At 38.7% G+C, this 19,882-nt stretch overlaps 1 protein-coding gene across 1 annotated transcript in view; it reads right to left on the reverse strand.

Annotated features, from left to right (window-relative positions):
* CPE (carboxypeptidase E) overlaps positions 1–19,882 on the reverse strand; it is a 57,330-nt gene that overhangs the window by 10,078 nt on the left and 27,370 nt on the right. Inside the window, exons 2-6 of the mRNA XM_057375408.1 lie at positions 10,363–10,559; positions 8,481–8,648; positions 7,426–7,543; positions 6,207–6,389; positions 96–235 (exon numbers count right to left, since the gene is read on the reverse strand). Of these exons, the coding sequence (XP_057231391.1) occupies positions 96–235; positions 6,207–6,389; positions 7,426–7,543; positions 8,481–8,648; positions 10,363–10,559 (806 nt within the window). The remainder of the gene's footprint in view (positions 1–95; positions 236–6,206; positions 6,390–7,425; positions 7,544–8,480; positions 8,649–10,362; positions 10,560–19,882) is intronic.

Genomic DNA, 19,882 nt, shown 5'->3' on the forward strand with positions numbered 1-19,882 from the left:
TTAGATTACCTAAACTTTCCTATCAGATTTGGTATAATTTGTAATGGAATCATGACACTGACAGTAACTAGTTTTGCCATCCTCTTCTGCCTTACCTGTTCAATGTAATTTATAAGAGAGTTCTTGTTGTCCTCCCAGTAACCTTTCAGAGTTTCTTCAGGTGGGAATTTTTCACAGCTAAGCTCCACTGTGATTTCAAAGCAGTTGCTGCTGAGGTAATTGAAATCCTGCATTCCTGCAATGACAGAAAAGAGAGCTAGCGATGCATTTTGCATTATCCTGAAGTAAATAAKGGGGCACACATGAAATGCTGGGACTAATAAGAATAGAACAGCTATAAATACAATTGGTGCAGCTCCATTTAATCTGCTTTATTTTGCATTCAGAAGCTTTAAATCAGRGAAACCAATAGAACAATTAATTCCAAAATACATTTTCTTCCTAGGGAAAGTTTAGCAAAACSTTGATAAATAGCCTGTATACTTCTACCTGATGTTGCACCTGGCCTCTATACTTTTAGCTCACAGATTTTTTGATAGCTGACATGAGTTACATTTTTTCCTCTTTGGGAAAGAAAATTATTTCAGATTATGGCTAAAATATTTCCATATGAAAAAATACAACAAAAGATGATCACTTTGTAATCCAAGAAAAATGACAAATTATAAAGCAACAAAAACTTTGTAACCCAAGAAAAATGACAATTTATTATAAAGCATATTCAACAAAATTAAGTGACATTGAAAAASAGATTTATAAAGGGTCAAAACATGTTGCTGGTTTATTTTTTCCTAAAAATATAACAYTTCTAGTAATGTTTCACATGAAAAACATCTTCTTGTCAAGATTTTCTGCACAGATTTCAAATATTTTCCACTGAAAAAATACAAAATAAAACTTCCTATAAAATTTATTTACATGGAAATTTTTCCATGGATAGGGTTTTTCTCCTGTCCACTCAATGCCTCTGCAAAATCAGTATTGGATAGCCTTCAAGACAGAAGAGAAACACTACTACAAATGMAACTTTAATAACTGAAATTTGACACATAAATTACATTGTAGCATTATCACTAGGACTAAAAACTTGATGGAAAATGTGCATTCTTGTACATTTGTGAGCTGTTCCTCTTACTATACAGATGTATTGGCTATTTTCTTAAATTGGTGAACCAAAATCCCATGAAGGTTTCCAGTTTTGTAACTGGATCAACCAGCTGGAGAGGAACAGTGGTGATCCATCCCCAGGARGGTCATTAATAGATGCTTTGCAGAAGCTGATGTAAAACTATCCCTCCTTCCCAGTCTGCCTAGCAGAGCCAGTGGACTCTCAAATGGAAGCCTGAGAAGAAAATGCCTATCAAGCCTTTTGAGCACCTCCATGGAGGTCACTGAGGGATTTAGAAGCGCTTCCAGAACAGCTAATTGACCCAGCCCTGTGCTGCCCTGTGCCAGCTCCACATGAGACCCGATGTTTCAGTTCCTTCACGGACGCACCAGCGCTGTCACAGCTCCCAGAGAGCTGATGGCACCTCCCAGAGAGAGCCCCGAGGGCAGCAAACACGCTGGCTCAGGTGGGATTTTGCCAACACGCTTGGCATGAAGAGGCTGCTTTCTGCCAACAAGACTCCCAGCTGCTGATAGGCACAGGGATTTCTCCGATTGCTAAAAGAACCTTTTTTCATTCTAAAGCTTTTTTTAGAAAAATGAGGACACAGAAGGCAAAGGCTCCTGGGAATGATGGCTCTGATGTTCCAGCAGGCAGAACTCTGAGATGGATCATTCAGCAGCACACAGCAAGAAAGCAGAGGAGCCATGAGCAAAATCCTCACACAGGTTTTGACTATCATGCATCTGTCCTGGAGACTAGATAATGCTGCTTTTGTTGATTTTTGTATTTCTTCTACAAGAAAGAAAGAATGCATGAAGAGGAGAACAGGGAGCCAAAGGTCATGATGTAATTTTACTGGGATGCCAACGATTTGTCACCATTACTGTTCCAATTCTCAGGAAATTTCTCCTTCCACCCRAAGTGCCCTAGTTTCTCAAGAACAGAACAAAGAAACTATATATTTTCCAGTTTTGTGCACAAAGGCCACACCCTATGATTTATTTCCCAAGGCCTGGCTTGGTCAAAGGTTTATATGTTGCTCCTGAAAAAAATTCAGCTTTTGCATCACTGAAATGCCAGTGATGATCTGAGTCTCTGGGATGGAAAATGGGGTGAAGCTGACCCAGATCTAAACTGTGGCCTATCACAAATGGAATCTGGAGTGCACTGGGCTGTGCAGGCTTGGCCTCCATAATCACTGTGCTGTTTAGGTGCGATATCCAAGAAACCAAAACATTTCTAAAAATTTATTCAATACTGCAGATCAGAAAGGCTTAGACACCTCAGATAAAACTGAGATTCAGCAGTGAAAGCCCTTCATTGCTGACCATTGCTGACCAGTTTTCTTTGAAACTGAGAACACAAAAACTTCTCTGTAGCACTACTCCAGTGTCCTGTCTCTGTGTAAGCGCTCACAAAAAGAAGCTTAGAATACGGGACAAAAAATAATTTCTTCAGGTTTTAATAAGGGAACACCAAGCTTCACAAATAAAGTGGATCTCCCTGGCATCCAGGCATCAGAACTACTTAAGACTTTGAATTACAAGCTACAGCACTAAGCTCAGCTTCTACACATAGAAACGACAGTAACCTTTACCAGGACAGGATGTACTTGAATGGGAAGAACATGTGCCTCGTACATGTGTTCAATGAAGTCCTAAAAAAAAACCTAGCACTCCTTCTGAAACTGGTAGTTCAAGTTAGGAATTAGTTGAGTGCCAAGGGTGATTTGAGAGTATCTGAAAATCAAAAAAAAGACACTTAAACAATAGCCTAATAGCAGAGCAATGTAAGCTGCTTTGAAAAGCTATTTTTGTAATGACATGAATCTGATTWGACTCAGATGACTCTGTAATGACAGAAAAAGCAAAACAGGCATGTGGGCTAGATAGTTACTATCATTACTATCTGCTCTTCTCATCTTTGGTTCCAAATAGGGGCTCCACACAAAAAGTACATTAATATCCTTAAGGATGTTGAAAAGTCAAAGCTATGGAAATGCCAAAATGAAAGCTGTTGTTGCAAATTTAAATTGGTTTTCTTGTGCATAAATGAAATCATTAATGACATGCTGATAGGGAGAAGACCAGTGTTAAAAACAAGGTTTTTACRTACAAACTTGTTTCTCCCCACAGTTTGATGGCCAAAAGAGCCATTCCTGAACACAGAAGAATAACCTCTTTGCCTTTGCTGTCTCTGAGAAACCTACAAGGATCAACTAGTTACAGATGACAAGCATTACAAGGCATCATGGCCTCAGATTCAGCACAAAGTTGCTCTTGTTTTCCCTGTGCCCCTGCTCTACAGAAGGAAGTAACTACTAAACAGTAACGGTGAGAAAAACCTCCCAGAAAAGTGCCTTTAGATAGAGAAGCAAGTGTCACATACTCCTGTACATCATCCACTCTCTCCACTACAAAAAGGGAATTGCCACCTTGCATGAGGTTGGTGAGGAAATCCTGAGGTCAGGCAAGGGGATGGACAGGAATGCAATGGAGGGCTCATCCTTACTTCCAGTTAGAGCCAAAGGCCTGGTACCAGATGTTTCTGCCACAGACATTCAGCCTTCCTACTGAAAGAATCCAAGTATGCAGAAAGACATGAAAAAGCAGCCCACAGTGACAMGAGAGCCATCCACACACTGTCCCCACAGACCAAAGAACCAGTGAAGATGGCTGCTGGCCCACCACGCAGGGCTGTCTTTTATGGAACGTACGAGTCCCCATGGATCAATCACAGGGCCAAAGAATCGATTCTGCACAGCTGGGGGCACCATAATAAGCTCTGTAGGGTGACAGCACCTGTAGCAATTCCTTAGAATGAAAGATCCTCTTTTYCTAGGGCAGAGCTCTTGGTCTGATGAGCTACTGCCAAAGGCAGGATGTAGGAGATGGCAAGGAATAGAGACAGAAAACGGGCAGGAGGGGATACTGGAGCTGTGTTGGTGGAGAAAGGAGKGTGTGACTTTAGTASAAGAGWGAGGAAGGAAGGGAAAAGGGGAAAGTGGGGGACAAAAGGCCAGAGGAACCCAAGGGGACAGAGAAGCATCACCTTAGCTCCGGCCTTTGGAGTTTCTTTTGATAAATTCCTAACTCTGGTAAGGACAGTGGAATATTTTTCCAAAAGCAACATAAATGGCTTTACAATACCTTATGGTGCTACTAACTTTGAGTTCATTACCATATAGACAGCAAAAGACCACTGATACCAYCAACAACCCAACTATCACTTGTTGGTTTTCAGATGGAACTTTTCGGATTAAAGCTCAAAAAACATTTTCATTTGAACTGGCATTGTTGAGTTATTTTCCTTAGCACCAGACATAGAAAGAAGAGAACTGTTTTCACTGAATAACATTTGCGCTTTTTATGTCAGTAAACACGACCATGGAGGTTTTGCTCAAAAGTCACAGCTTGCCAGCTGATTTCGACAGTTGGAAAGAAAAAAACCAAAACCAAAACCAGTAACAGATTCATGTATGGTCCAAAGTATATTGTTGTCTATTTTTTAGATCCTGCTTAGCACTAGGGCTCCTGCCTACTAACATCTGTACAAATATAAGAAAAAGAAAGGCCTCACTTGGGGAATTAGTAGTCTAACTTAGGATCCAAAAAGAGGAAATCAAACTTTCCAAAAAGATTTTCCAATGGAAAAATGTCTTTGCCATGCGCAGTTTAATCAGAATCAAAGCATTTCATCAAAACAATGGAAAAACTGTTTYTCATAGCATTTTCTAAAAGAAAAATACGCTGAAGTTAAATATATCTATATTTTTATAGCTAATATTTAATATTTCATTAAAACAAATTGTAATTGAATTGAAAAATTTTAACTCTTAAACTTCTTAATATTTTGTTTATTATAATTTTTCAGTTAGTGCAAACTTTGGTCTTGAAGGGTGTTTTAATGGTTCCAATTCAAAGCCTCTGGAAAGCCTCACACAAAAGGAAATTTTGGATTTTAGTTATATTCAGAAATTTCAATATTTTACTTCACACTCAGCCCCTGATGATTACTGGCTGTGTGATCACTACCAGTTGTTGTTCTGTTTCTAATTTGTTCACAGAAGCGTAACTGTTTTGCTCTTTTAGTACCACATTTACTGTAAAAGAAGCAGAGGGAGGCACCACTGAGGCTGTCTAACTCTTTGAGAGATTCCTGCTCACCTCAGGTAAAAATTTAAAATTCCTTCAGAGACTGTAACTGAATATCAAGAGCAAAGCAAACAATAGAAGAGTTACATGTGTTCAAAGTTATCCAGTATAAATCAGCAAAGCCAAAGCACAGGCAAATCACTCCAACACAAACTGAGTTTCCAGCTCAGAAATCTTCAGCTCAGTTTTCTCTCCAAGTTTAGCCGAGGCACAACACTCTAAGATATCCCAAGACCTCAATTTACAAAGATATCAAAACTCTTATCAGAAAGGAATGAAATGTCTCATTTGAATTAAATGTCTAATTTCAGGCTTCTGTACTAGACTTCCCCTGGAAGATTAGTCTGGACATGCCCATCGTAGCTCTGCTGCTCCTCTTAGCACAGGAGGCTCTACCAAAGCCTAGGGAAACAGCACGTGGGCAGGAATCAGGCACTCACCAAGCCACAAAGTATGGAGATGCAATTATCTTCATGGCTGCTTTTGTTCCCATTAAAATCCAAGGACAAACTCCCATTTTCTATAACACTGCAAAATCAGGCAACCAGGCTTTCCCACTTCCTTCAGCTTGGAAGCCTTTGTTACTGAGGTTTAAATGAACCATCAGCAGCCTGCTCTAATCAGGGTTTGTCAGGGGATTTGTCACTCTTTTCTTATTCCCTGCCCCCCACATAAAACAAAACCCTTAATATTTTATAACAGCAGAGCAATCACTTGTCCACTGTAGAACTATTAAATTTGCAATGATCTGAAGAAACACTGTAGAAAAAGCAATAAATGGGAATATTTTAATAGGGATCACAGTGAGCTCTATGGGATTTTATAAATGAAGGTGGTGAGTGATCAGTTTATGATTTAGCCTTAACCAGGCCCAAAGTTGTGGATAACACAACTCAAGCTCAGAACAGCCAGTGACAYGGACCCCCATGGGGTGGGCTCACCTCCTGGGACACTGTACCATGCACCACCATTGGTTGTTCCATCCACAAAGCTGCTGTCATCATCGTTTTTGCGACACGGTGGTCGGTTTGGATCGGACATGGCAGGGTTAAAAGAAGARTAACTGCGAGCCAGGCTTTGAAAAATAGCATCATCGGGGCAGGAGCTGTATTCATGAGCACTGCCTAGGGAAGAGAAAATTCCAGGAACAAGGATTATTAAAAGGGCAGTCATAGCAACTGGGCTCACAACTCAGATTACTAGCACTGCACAGCAGAACTGTGCCTGGAAATTCTATGTACACAGGTAAGTGTCCAATAGAATCACAAGTTAATAGAGCATTATCTTAATAACGTCAACAATTCCACATTACTTCATCAATTGTTGCCCCAYCATTGAAGTGGCTAATCACACCTAGTGTTAATATTCATGAAAATACTAATTTAGAAGTGCACCACAAAATCTAAGCTATTCTAGKCTTCAGATATTTTTAAGAAGAACATGCTGTACAAAAACATAGATGTCTCCCTGAAGAGTTTAACAGTCAGATATTAAAAGGACTTGCAATTAAACTGTGATAAAGTCAACTAAAAGAAGAGAATCACAAACAACATCAACATTTTGTGGAACTTCAGTCATGTGTTCATCCTGCAGTAGAAGAAAAAACAAATACTGCTGTATATTATATGATAACATCTCTGCCACAACGTGATCCTTTTTACAAGGGACCAATACTGAAAATAGCAGCAGCGATAGCTGTTTCTGTTAGCACGCTACTGCTTTCAGAAATTCATCTTTTACAGATGCAAGAAATCTTGTGCTAGGCACATCTTTCTCACTTTATTTAAAAGGGTAAAAACAGCCCCATCTAATTTAAGAGCCAAGTTGCCTTGATTAATATATCTGAGGGACTACAATTCCCTCAGGTATTACATCATTTTTGTCATGTAAATCTATTCTGAAACAAACCATCATTTTCAAAACTAGAAAATATGGTCATACAGTGACTAGCTTTAAACATGCGATTAATACAAAAAAGTAAGTCACTACAATGCAATGACTATAAATAAAATTTGTAACTTTTTTCTGCAATGTTTATATATTCTTGCAATGTTTTATGGTTTTGTTTGCAAGTATAAAGTGGATCTTTGCTAGCAGCGAAATAAGTATAGAATGAAGTTTCCATCTCCTACCCTTTCGTGTTAATATCTATTTACATACCACTCCGAGTCTCATCATAAGGATAATTTGCAACAAGGTCTCCTCCATGAAGGTTGGCAGAGAGCACAAAGGGAATATCCATAATCCAGTGAATGACACCTTTCGTTTCAGGAGCAAGCTGCAACAGAACAGCATTACCAGCAGTTACAAATTGATAATCCAAYGCAGAAACATCCAATTAAATATAGTGGGCTTAATTAATATCACATATACTGTGCAAGACAATTAAATTAACAGCAATTTTATTCTGGCTTCAGAGAAAATTAAATCAGTCTTTTACATTAGATATATAGTCATATAATGTGGATCGATGTAACTCCAAAACTGGTGTCACTTATCTCAGAATAAGACTACAAATAAAGCAATCTCAATCTTTTACTTCTTCCCATTATGGATAAAAAAGCCTACCAAATTTTAAACCAAGGAAAATAAAAGAAGTAAAAATAAATGTTGGTAGGGTACAATCTGTTCTCTGAATGGAAAGTAAAATTACTTTATTAATATTTTGAATYTGAAGACGGAATATGGCTATTAAGGCCACAGTCATATGGGGCTGCAGTCACAACACTCTATTTTCTTGAACTTCCTCTGGGGGTAAACACGAGAAGACAAAAATCCCTCCAGATAYACAGCTGCATATTGAAGGCTTAAACTTAACCAAAAATGTGTGTGTTCCATGTGAGAACAGCTATTTAGCCAGTAATATAATTAAGCACAATACACAAGTGAATTTCTGGCAATGGTAAAAATGCAGAATATTKCTAAAAATAGCCTAAAATCAAGTGAGGATGCTATGCAAAAAAAAAGTAAAATCCTTTGACTGAGGAATTGTCTAAGGATTAAATAAGATGGATCAAAAGGGCTTACTACAGCAATCCACTTTGAGAAGAATTCAAGAAGCATCAGATGCATACATTTAACAAAATAAACTAAATATTCAGAACAAGGTCAGTCATAAAGACCATACACACAGCTCTTAGAGGTGACTACGAGTTTGCTTATATAAAAGGCAAGAGATGGGCATGTAAGTGACCTAACATTCAGCCCCGACTTACCTTGGGATTCTGGTCCACGGCTTTTTTCATGTTCTTCAGAAGATGGTTGTTTGGGCCACCTTCTTTCTCATTAATGTAAACTATTCTGTCAAGATCTGGAAAATTTCTGTTTAGATCTATCCCTTGGGCATTGCTTCGACCAACAAACCAGTCTTTCAGTTCACCGGGCTAAATGAAGAAAGCGAACAGAAAGAGAAGGGAGGTGAATAGATTACAATATCACATTGTATATGGGCATGTTTCCTTCTCATGTGTTTGAGAATAAGAAGGGATCATGTGGGAGTAAAAGACTCCTGARGGACCAAGAGCTGAGTCAATCACACCTATTCCTTCCTAGAGCTCCGTGGGAAAAAAAAACAATCTCTACTTCACTGAGGGTCTTGCAGGAGAGGATTATTCTCAAAGGGCACACTTGGATTAAGGATGAGTAAAATTACCAGCAGTATCAGATTTTTCAGTGCCAGTGGTGTCTCCCCCAAGACTTGGCTTTTCCCCACTGCCTCATGTCCTGACTGCAAAGTACAGACCTCATTTTAGTGAGATTCAAAGCTGTAGATTTAACTGCCAGCCACAAGGACCATTTGCATTTGTTTCAAAGTTCCTCTAAATTACTTCAGGGTAAAGAAGGACTTTTTTCTTTACTTGAATCTTTCATTTTTATTGTGTCCATCAGCCTTGTTCACRAAATGGTAGCAATGAGAATTTTTGCAAAATTATTTCTTTAAACTGATTCTCTAAAATAAGTTTGGGATTTCATTAAGGAAATGCCTTCAGAATACATAGTTTTCCATAGGTTCTCTCTGTAAGCTTTCAGTACTCTTTAATGTAGGTTTAGTTTGGTTACTGGTTTTAATCTTGGGGTATATTGAATCCACTGTCCCACTGTGTGTGCAGGATCAAGATACTTCTGAATTAGAACAGCAGCACTAAAATCTTATTCAAATTTGTAAGGCATAAAAAAACAGCTATACATTGGCTAAGGAGCAAGAGCTTCAAATAATGTTATAGAAACTCTACAGAGAGAGATTTCCAAGTAGCAAAATGCTGCACTAATTTGATGACAGCTTCTGCTTCACTGCCACGAGAGGGAGATGTACGACCAGATATAAAGAGTTTCTGAAAGGCTTCATGAGAAGCTGATTTAACAAAGATCTTAATAAGGTTTGACTTATTTAATCATAAATAGTCACATGAGAACTTTCAACATTAAAAAGTAAATACACCTTGTAAGCAAGGAAATTCCTATTTTTGTTTATAACATAATACACACCAGAATCTTTATGACAGGATTACTATTTGATTTCCATTTGCTAATTATGCATTTATGCATTATATGTTTCTTGACTGAGTCATCACCCTAAAATGCATACTAAATTTTCTTGACTAATACCTTAATTAAAGTACCTCATGYATGAAATTTAGAATCAAAGTCTTTCATATTAAAAAGATGACTCACAAAGTTTGTTGTTTTGGGACCAAGCTCTGATGGAAGGAATAATTTTTTAAGTGCATTTGCAAGGGAATATCCYTAAAGAAAACAAACTTCCCTTTTCTTGCACTTTTGAAACCTCATGTATTACTAGAAGTTACTTGTTGAGGAAGCAGTTCAGTGAACTCAGATGAAAGAATATGCACAAAACATAAACATCATTATATTTTAAAATCACAAGAGAGAAAGCTACTTGTTGAAAAGTCAAGCATAAAGCCCTTCTTGTTAAACATCACAAGCCTACTATACTATTAGGAAATACTTTGGTTTTGCTGTCCCATTCAACAGTTGCCACCAGAGGGTTCGTGTATCTGTAAAACTCTTAGTCCAAGTGCCATTATGATATGGCAGACAGACACTGGTAACTATTCTTACAAACACAGCCTTACAAACCTGAGATGCTGCCTTCTCAAAGCCGTCTGGGTTCAAAGATGGCATGATATGGATACGTGTGCTATGGATCAAGTTGATAATAGTATCATTYCCTTTCTGGTACTCGTTACACAAGTACTGTGCCAGGAAGATGAGTAACTCCCTTCCAACAGCTTCATTCCCATGCATATTCCCAACATATTTAAATTCTGGCTCTCCTGCAAGAAAAAGGAAGAACAAGTCTTAGAATGACATATAAAAATCACCCACGGACAGGATCACACAGCACACCAGAGTTGTGGGTATGACTATTACTACAGCTGGGCGTGGTATTCCCAGGAAACTTCAGACTTTCTTCAGAAAAGCAGATTTAGGGCTTTTTCTAAACTCCGTTTTAACAAATGCTAATTAATATTCAGCTGTTTGCCAAAGGCAGAGTGAGAAGAACAGAGGACAATACAGGTGCCAAAAATAAATGCCAAGCACCRACATCAACATTACTACTGTTGAGGTCTAATGCAGTTGATGCATCAATACTATGAAAGTGTGTCATGATTAAGTAGTTTTAAAATATATAAACTGACACTAACAGAGCTTCTTATCTTTAATGTTGTCTCCAAGATTAGTTTAAGCTTACTGTATTACACATGCATTAAACTGCAATTCTTTCATGAAAGCATTGCCATTGGACAGATGTTGATCACAGTGATCTGAAAAATCTTACCCAGCAGCTGTTTTGCATATTCAGCTCAGACTTTATGAACCTAACGCATAAAATAATAATTTCCACTTAACATTCTAATAAACAGAATTAAATATATGCTTAAATATTTCATATATATATAATCTGTATTGAATGTTCATGTACACATTTAATGTAAATTTAATACATATTACATAATCATACAAGACTCATATTAACATATTTTCAATATATATTCTCTGTATAAAAAAGTCATCCAATATCCCCAACTGTTAAATAGCCTCAGCCTCATGACCATGGATGTTAAAATCACACAACGTATGTCTTGCGGAASAGGGAAGGATTTACCTTTTAAAATACAACATTCTTGGCCCTCATTCCAGAGAGGCTTTAGTGYACATGTAAATAACTGAATGAGATTAAGAGGGGTGTCCTGGAAGTAAAATGAGGAATATGCTGTTTTCTAGGCTGAAGCTCCTTTTCCYTTACACTTTGTCTTTTAAAATGCAGTTCTGTTGCAACTGCTGTAATCAAACATTCAGCTAATTGCAGGCTCTGTATAGTCCTCAATCACACTGTGTGATAGCCTTTAGCACTATTAGAGGGGCAAGCTGAAGCCAGGAGAAGTCTTACACAAACAAGACCTAAGTAATTGCTAATCAAGCATGCAGCCGTATCTACTTATGACCCTTCAGTCTATGCTTGTTAACCTTAATCCAGTGATAAGATGCRAGCAGACACAGTACTATTAATACCATGACTTCCTTTCCTTCCAGATCAGCTGGTTTTATAAATATGGGTTCAGCCCYGAAACATTTTGCTAGACAGGTTTATAAGTTTTCTAATTCAAGTAAAACAGTTTCATTTTATCTGACAGACACAGCACCGTCACTGTGACTAAACCCCTCCATTTCCTCTTTTGGCATTGAGATCCTATTTGCTGTTTCTTCCTATCTGCTAATACCAGGGAATGCAAGAGATTTAATCATCAGGAGTGATCAGACCACGCAATCAAGCTGATCCCATGAAAACAGATGGATACTATATAATGAAATGCACAGCACTGCACATCACATGCACTCAGAACACTCATCCACATGCAGACTGGSATGTTATTTATGGGGAAAAGGCTCCACAAACTAAGGGGCAAAATTGGTACTCCTGTAAATATGAACAGGGCTGCACTTGCACTTGTGCTTTTCCCYAGGACATACCTAAGGAAGCCTAAAGGAGAAACATTTTCTTCTGATTCCCAGACCCGTGCATTAATCCCCCACCCTTCTCACCCACTCGAATCTTACAGGTCTGGTTCAAATGAGTACAGAGAAACATGAGTTTCCCATAAGGTATTACTCGGCCTTCCCCCCAAAGAATTGTTAACAGTGTTTAAAAGCTTCATGCAAACAGTCACACAGGGTCCACAGCGAGCCAAGAGTACAGCCTTGTATCTTCAGTGGTAATGCCCCATCCCAAACGAGCCAGGAAGAGGTAATGAGTCACTGGAAATACAGAAAGTGTTTCCTATGAGAAGTGATTGATAAGGTCAGCCCCATTTTCCTTAGGAAGACTAATAAGTGACAGTCAAATACACCAATCATCGTGTCACAGGGACTTGGTCAGGAGGAACAGCACCTCCCAACATCACAAAAAAGGGAGTGATTTTCAGTGAAAGGGAACAATGACAGTTTCTGGAGCAATAAAGAAAAATTATGTAACTCATAACACAAAGAGTGAAACCAGTATTCAGACAATCCTCTTAGCACTGAGGTGTCAGTACAACTCCCAAGTTTTGCTAGCAAACCAAGAGTTAAAGAAACTAAGAGCAAATGCAGAAAGAATGGAAAGGGACAGATAACAGGGAGCTCAATAAAAGCCCTGCTTCAGAATGTAAATTGTGTTTATATTTTAGCTCCCTTGGACATTCTCTTAACCCTGTCTCTGAAGCAAAGAAATCCATTTCCTATCAGTCCTCTGGCTGCAGAGAACATGACAGCATGGTCCACACCTGCCCACACATCTGTCAGCTCCCAGCCCTACCGATTTCCTTAATTATAGGCACAACAGCCAATGAAATACTGGTTTTCCACTCAGTATGAGTAAGTATTGAATTTCATACTGATTACATCCAAAAATCTTAGAAAAACCCATTCATTTCATCAGCACAATGCAGCCAGCACTCCATACCCACTACTGTACCAGAAAGAACCTGCTCCTGTTCCACTGCATGGGCTGCCACAGACACCTCAAAAGCCAAAGTTTGCCTTGGCCATCAGATCATTCATTCTTAGTGCTTCATGGGTTCCCTGGTCTATTCATAGAATATATGCTGCCACATAATTTCTACAAGTTTCTGCCCAGCCCATGGAGGAAACAGCCTCTGTCTGGGTCACCTGCTGCTGGCACACTACTTAGCCAGAGGAAGAGCTGCTCTTYCCATTAATCCTTCATGAGCCATTTAATGCAGACCTTAATCACCCTTCACAAGGTTCTGTAACTGCAATTGCCTCACAGAAATGTAAATTATTTTTTTATTAAAAGACTCTGTAAATGTCAATTTGATGAAGAATTACTAAAGTGTCTTCAAACAAGTAGAAAAACTCGCTTCACTGCAGAACTGGAAGTGGCTTTAGAGAAGAAGCTTGAAGAAATATAACTGACTTTTCTCATTTATTTGACCCTCCCCACAGAAAAATAAGTAACATTGTTTGCTTGGATTGATTGGGGTGTAAGCTAAAATAAACACAAAGGAACATTTCCATTGGATGARTATTTAAAATTCTCCTTTAATGAATTTTATTAATCTTCTGATGATATATCTTGACAAATGATAGTCTCTCATTCACAATAGCTAAAGTACGTCTTGCAAACAACATATGACTTTTATAAATGCTTACACCTATTTCAGCTCAGGTACAGAGGTCTGTGATRAGGAATAAATGAGTGGATTCTAACATAAGAAATGAAATGCAGCAATCAAGTTTATAAGTATCTTAGTATCTCTGGTAAAATCTAAGCCATCACATCATTATGGCTTTTAGAAGGCTTTTACATCCCTCCTAGACAGACTATGTGTGGTACATTACAACCTGATAAACGATTGAGGAAAAGAGGCATTTTAAAATGTCATGCTTTTCTGGTGCCTGGCAAACATTGTGAATGTCACCAYTCCCTTCTGCAGTTACTGTCAGCAAAGGTCTTCCCCGGTTTCCTAGGAACAGCTTGTACATCATTAATGCTAGACAGGTCATCCAATTAACAGTGACTAACCACTGCCATTTTCAGGTCAGCCTGTATTTGCACAGCAAAGACAGTCATTTTCTAAAACATAGGGACAAAAAGTTTAGCCCTACTAATTAATTATCTATCCTACGATTCAAGGCAACGCCATGCCACTAGCCACGGTCTAATGCCAAGCTGTTAGCTTTAAAATGTACGGTATTTCGCTCATGGAACTACAAGCCATATGGGAGAAAAACAATGAAGTCCTGGGAAGTTTAAGTGCTTAAGGAACTCTTTTGCAAATCAGCCTCAAATATCCTTCAAAACTGAGTCTTTCTGCTTTCCTGTATTTCTTATGGAAAACCCAACATTCCTGAAATAACAGATTTAGTGTTTCTGATTACTTACAGTTGCTTGTCATTTTTAATATGGCAACCCACAAACTTATCTTGTAGATAAATGGCAGGAAAAAAATCTCTAAACCCTCACTGGCAAGAAATTTATTCCCTAATGTTATTGAAGACTTTCTTCTGCTCCAATTTTTACTAGTCTTTCAACGAGAAATTCTCTGGARATCAACTACATGGAAAATCAAAGATTATAAAATGGGTTTCTCCTCTGAATATGAAAAAAAATGGAAAAAAAGGAAGAAAGTAAATGAGGATGCAAGATAGAAAAGTGAACAAATTAGAAAATTCAGATTTTCAGTAAATATAAACTGAATGTGTTGAACCTGCCTTAAAACAGCATTTCAATGCAAATATCCACAATTTGTGCAAAGAKGGCCTAGAAAGATAGAGCCATAATGCAGTATTAGTTTAGAAATCATTAGATAGGCCTTATGTAATTTTAGGACAACTAAATTACTAAGAAGGTAGCATTGGTCTAAGCTTGCTGAAAGAGAAACAACTGGAAGTTTCTCAGGTGGCTGACATGAAAGCAGAAACAGGTCAACAGTCAACACCAAAGATTTTTCAAAAAAACTAGTATTTCCCTTTCTTGCCATCAACTTCTAGAAAAAACATTGGAAGAAAACGAAAAAATGCACTGGAAGAAAATCAGCGATCTTTTGGCAACCTCTTCCTTTAAAAAAAGAAACATACACTTTTAACAGCTATGATTTAAAATCAGTTTCAAGCCCGTTGTGGAAATTAATTACTTGAACACCACTGCTTAAAAATCAGAGTTAACAATAAATTCTGTACAACACATTAAACTTGCAGTGAAAGCTCACAAGCAGCAGCTGTTTCTGCCGGCCTCGACATGTCCAAGATAAGATGTGATCTCCATTCTACTGACTACAAAGCCTGTCAGCTGGGCTTCAAACTAGGATCTTATGTGTCTTTGCTTTGGAAATTAAATTCTCCAGAGAGATTACCTCATGCCCAAGACAGCTATTTCCACCAGAAAAGTTCTGGATGACTCAGTGCTTTCTCCAGGTTTCCAGCAGCCCACTCTCACCCCAGCAGCAACAGGACTTGGCACAGCCTCCCACAAAAAGTGGGCAAAGCATCTGCTCAGCTCCTGCAGTCCCCACCTACAGTTCTTTTTGCTAGCACATCCCTGTAATCTTTCCACAATATGCTGCACTTACTCTGAAGAGTTGCACAATGCAGCGCTGCATCCAGCATTTTGGGAAAAACCCACCTGCTTGACCACAGAATACAACCATTTTTGCCTACTAGATTGGCGTTCCTGTGCACAAACTGATGTTTCTATCCAAGAGTGATGATTCTTTAAATCATAAAAAAATTACTTGTAAAGCAAAATAAGTTTGCTTATTTAATCAAACCCYTTTAACATCATATGAAACACTGAAATGTGATATGCACAAACCCCTCATTTTGTGTAAATGASTTTTAAACCCCTCTCTTAAATTCAAAGCAGATTTTAAAAATCATCAGCATTTTAGAAGCACCAAATAACCATCTGTATGTATGCCTGGATTAACCAAATTAGTTCTACAATAAATTACATTTTCATGTCCTAAGAAAACTAAACAAGGCTTTACATTAGCAGAATTCATCAGTGTTACAGCAGCAAGTATCGTTAGCTCAGCACTGAGGATGAGGATTTTCCTAAGAAACCAAACACAAAACTGGTTTTCAGMCTTACCAGTCAGTGAACCACCCTTGCCAGTCCTTGGCAGAGTATGAAACAGGGTTTTTTACCTACCAGTTTCTACTCTCACTGCTAGGAAAAAACACAGACTGAAAGGTACCCTGGCATTCTTTGTAAATGACACTGGCCCTACAGAGATGTCATGAGTAACTCTGTCCACTGTGACACTGGCTGTGGGATGTAACAGATTCTTCTCTTCCACTGTGCTCAGTAAGGGAGAAGGATTTTCCATTTATAACAAGTGAATTTTCATTTCAAAAGCCCTCAATGTATCCCTCAAGTTTTGGTTGGCAGACAGAGCAGATTTTTTTTCCCCAATCCATCAATTTATCACTGAAATAAAGTAAATAATGAGAAAGTTGATACATAATTTAGACATGTATTCATGACGGTCCCTCATCAAGCTCACTGAAACAAGCTTTCTCTCTTCAGCAAACTCTAGAATCAGCTTTTTCACTTCAGCTACAAAGSTACTTGCCAGCTATCAGTGCACTTCAAAAGGACTGAGCTCTACTATCTCATTCTTTTTGCATGTAACAAATATATGGGAAATTTCAAAGYTAAACTAGTTCAAACACCTGCTGCCAGCAGGAGACACATTTGCGCTCTGCTTTTGCTCATCCTCATTCCATGAAGAGAAGAAATAAAAATCATWAAAAAAACCCTATCTAGATTCCTGGTCCTAAAGTCAAAGAACTGGGCAGGAATGCTTGACAAGTGCTTGAAGAAACACAAGTAAGCTCTCCGTTATTACTGGAAACAAAGAAAACGTCAATGAAAATATGTAAACAATTCGTTTTCAGTAAGTTATACAGGCACAATTAAACATTGCTATGTAGGTTTAGATTGGGTATTAGGAGGGAATTCTTTATTGTAAGGCTAGTTAGGCCCTGGAACAGGCTGCCCAGGGAAGCTGTGAGTGCCCCATCCCTGGAAGTGTCCAAGGCCAGTTTGGATAGCGCTCTGAGCAACCTSATCTATTTTAAGGATGCCTGCCCACATCAGAAGATGGAACTAGATGATCTTTAAGGCTCCTTCAAACCCAAACCATTCTATGATTYCYCAAAAGCACAAAAGCTTTTGTGGCCCAAAGCACAGAAGCACAGCCATGAGCTCATGTGGTGGCAGTTTCCAGGTTGGAAACGATGGACACTGTGATTTTCCCAGCAGAGCCCAGAGCAAAAAGCAGATCAGAAAAGGACTGAGGGAGTAAATTCAGGCCAGGGCTCCTCCTCTGTAGCATCATCCCCCARAACTCACTGCAAGGCCATGTTCCAGGAGGAAAGTAACTGGGCATTCCAAAAAGRAATGCTTGGACAGCACTCCGGGCTGCGCTGCCTCGGGCCCTGGGCTGCACCAGAGTGTGCAAGGCAAGCACGCTCAGAGCTCATCTTCACCCAGCAAAACTCCTTGCACTGCTCTCTCCACAGAGGAGAGCTACTTTTGACTAAAAAATAATACAATTTCTGTCAAAAGGACTTTCTGGGTCCTTGGGAAATATACTTTCTCTGCTGAAGGAAAAGAAGAAATAACTGGTGGTAAGCCTCCAGACTTGCTTCCTGATTTCCAGGAGCCTTTCTGAGGCACAGCAGTGGCACTTTTTACTCCAAGGCTCCATGTACTGGACGTTCCTTTTTGATTGGTAACTGGAACATTCTTTTATTCCACTGCTATTCTGTCACAATCTGACACTGTGTGAATGAACCTGTGGGCTGCAGATCTGTGATTCAGGCAGATGGTGCTGAAGTGTATTGGTCATTGTTAATGGAAGGAAAGGGATAACATTTCCTCAGAAATGTACCCCTGTGATAAGTCCCTTGTGCAGACAGCACGTTACACAATGAGAGTTCCTTTTCCACTTCCATATTTATTCAGCTTCCCTTGCTTAGATGAGACCTAATATTTACTGATCTTAGYTTCTGTGATTATTGGCTATGGAGTTTACAGAAAGTGTTATAAAGTAACCTTTCATAAAAATGACAGTAAGAAAGACAAGAGTAAAGTGCAGAAGTTAATTATGCTGTTAATTTGCTCCTAGGTGGAAAAAAATTGAAAGACTGGCCTGTGATGACTAACAGAGGACACCATTTACATCAGAACAGAACCAACCTGATTTATGTCAATATTGTCAGAAACCAACAAATACCCAGGCATCTTTTTTCAGTCTTAAAAATTACTTTATTATCACCCTTTTGATATAAATAATTTTTAACAACAGAGTTCTGTCATTTTACATGCTAGGGGTTTGTGGGTTCCTTTTTGTCTTATGTTATTTTTTTTCCAGAAAAAATACATCTGAATAAGGCTTAAAAATCTGACAAACTCTGAAACACTGATGGAAAAGTGTCTGATTTTAGCAGCTAATACTCTCTTAAGTTTCTGCATTTAAGGTATGAAACCTTTGTAATAACCAGCAGTAAATTTTAATTGAACTTGTGATTCAGACAGTATGAAGCAGAACAAAATAAAGGTTAAGTGGGTAGAAAGCGATCAACATTGGAACAGCAACACTACAGATCCAATCACTGCAGCAGAGGCTTCAGAAATTTTCAGAGGCTTTCAGAATTTAGTGGAATGTAAAAATGTTAAATAAAAATTAGTATTGTACCTTAATGACTTATTTACAGTCAGTTAGGTAGAAATTGGGGCCTGGATGGTTGGACAGGGTCTATCTCTTCACACTCACATATATTTGAAATATAGATATCATTTAGAAAATGCCTCTCATATCAMCTTACAGATTCAAATGAAAGACAAAAAGTGATTCTTATTCCTAGCAAGATAGTATATTAGTTTAAGGAGAGAAAGCTAAACTGGTGCAGAGGCTAATAAAATCAAACTTCATGCGTAAGAGGAAGAAGTGAATCATACAGCAGCTTTATGACTCAAGAATACTGATGGAGATAACTGAACCAGACAAATCCTTTGTCTCCACAGCAGATGGGAATGGATCCAGAAGGCTTTCAAGAGATGTTCTGCCTTTAAATAAGGGAGCTCCAGACAAGAAAATCACATATGGACATTGACCCTGACACTGCAAACCACAGCACAGCTGTATAGCTGCGAGACACAGAACAGCCTTTGTAAGATAGAAGTGGTTAGCAAAAAAATTCCATAATGGCTTTTAACTCTGCTCAGAAGCACCCACTGCAGTGTCCTAAAACCAGGTATTTTTCCTCATGTAGGGAACAAACGTAATGCTTTTTATCTTCTCAGCTTTCCTCGGAGCTTCCACTGGGTTTTCCCTCCAAAGAGTARTAAGGCATTCCTTCATTTACAGAAAGGACTTGTGTATTATGGTCTCAGTCAAGAACAACAGAAATCACAATCCTGACCTTGAACAGCACCTGTAAGTGCAGGAAGCCAACCAGCAGCTGAGCAACCACCTATTTTATGATGAGCACTACCTACGGCAAGAGAGCTCTGTGCAATTCAGGATAAAATGAACCTACTATGGATTATTCTGAGTGCACACAGAAAGGCTGCTTCAGAGCAATA

The sequence above is a fragment of the Malurus melanocephalus genome, unplaced genomic scaffold (genome assembly GCF_030028575.1).
Source record: "Malurus melanocephalus ecotype Western Australia unplaced genomic scaffold, MMel_1.1 scaffold_9, whole genome shotgun sequence".
Lineage (NCBI taxonomy): Eukaryota > Metazoa > Chordata > Aves > Passeriformes > Maluridae > Malurus > Malurus melanocephalus.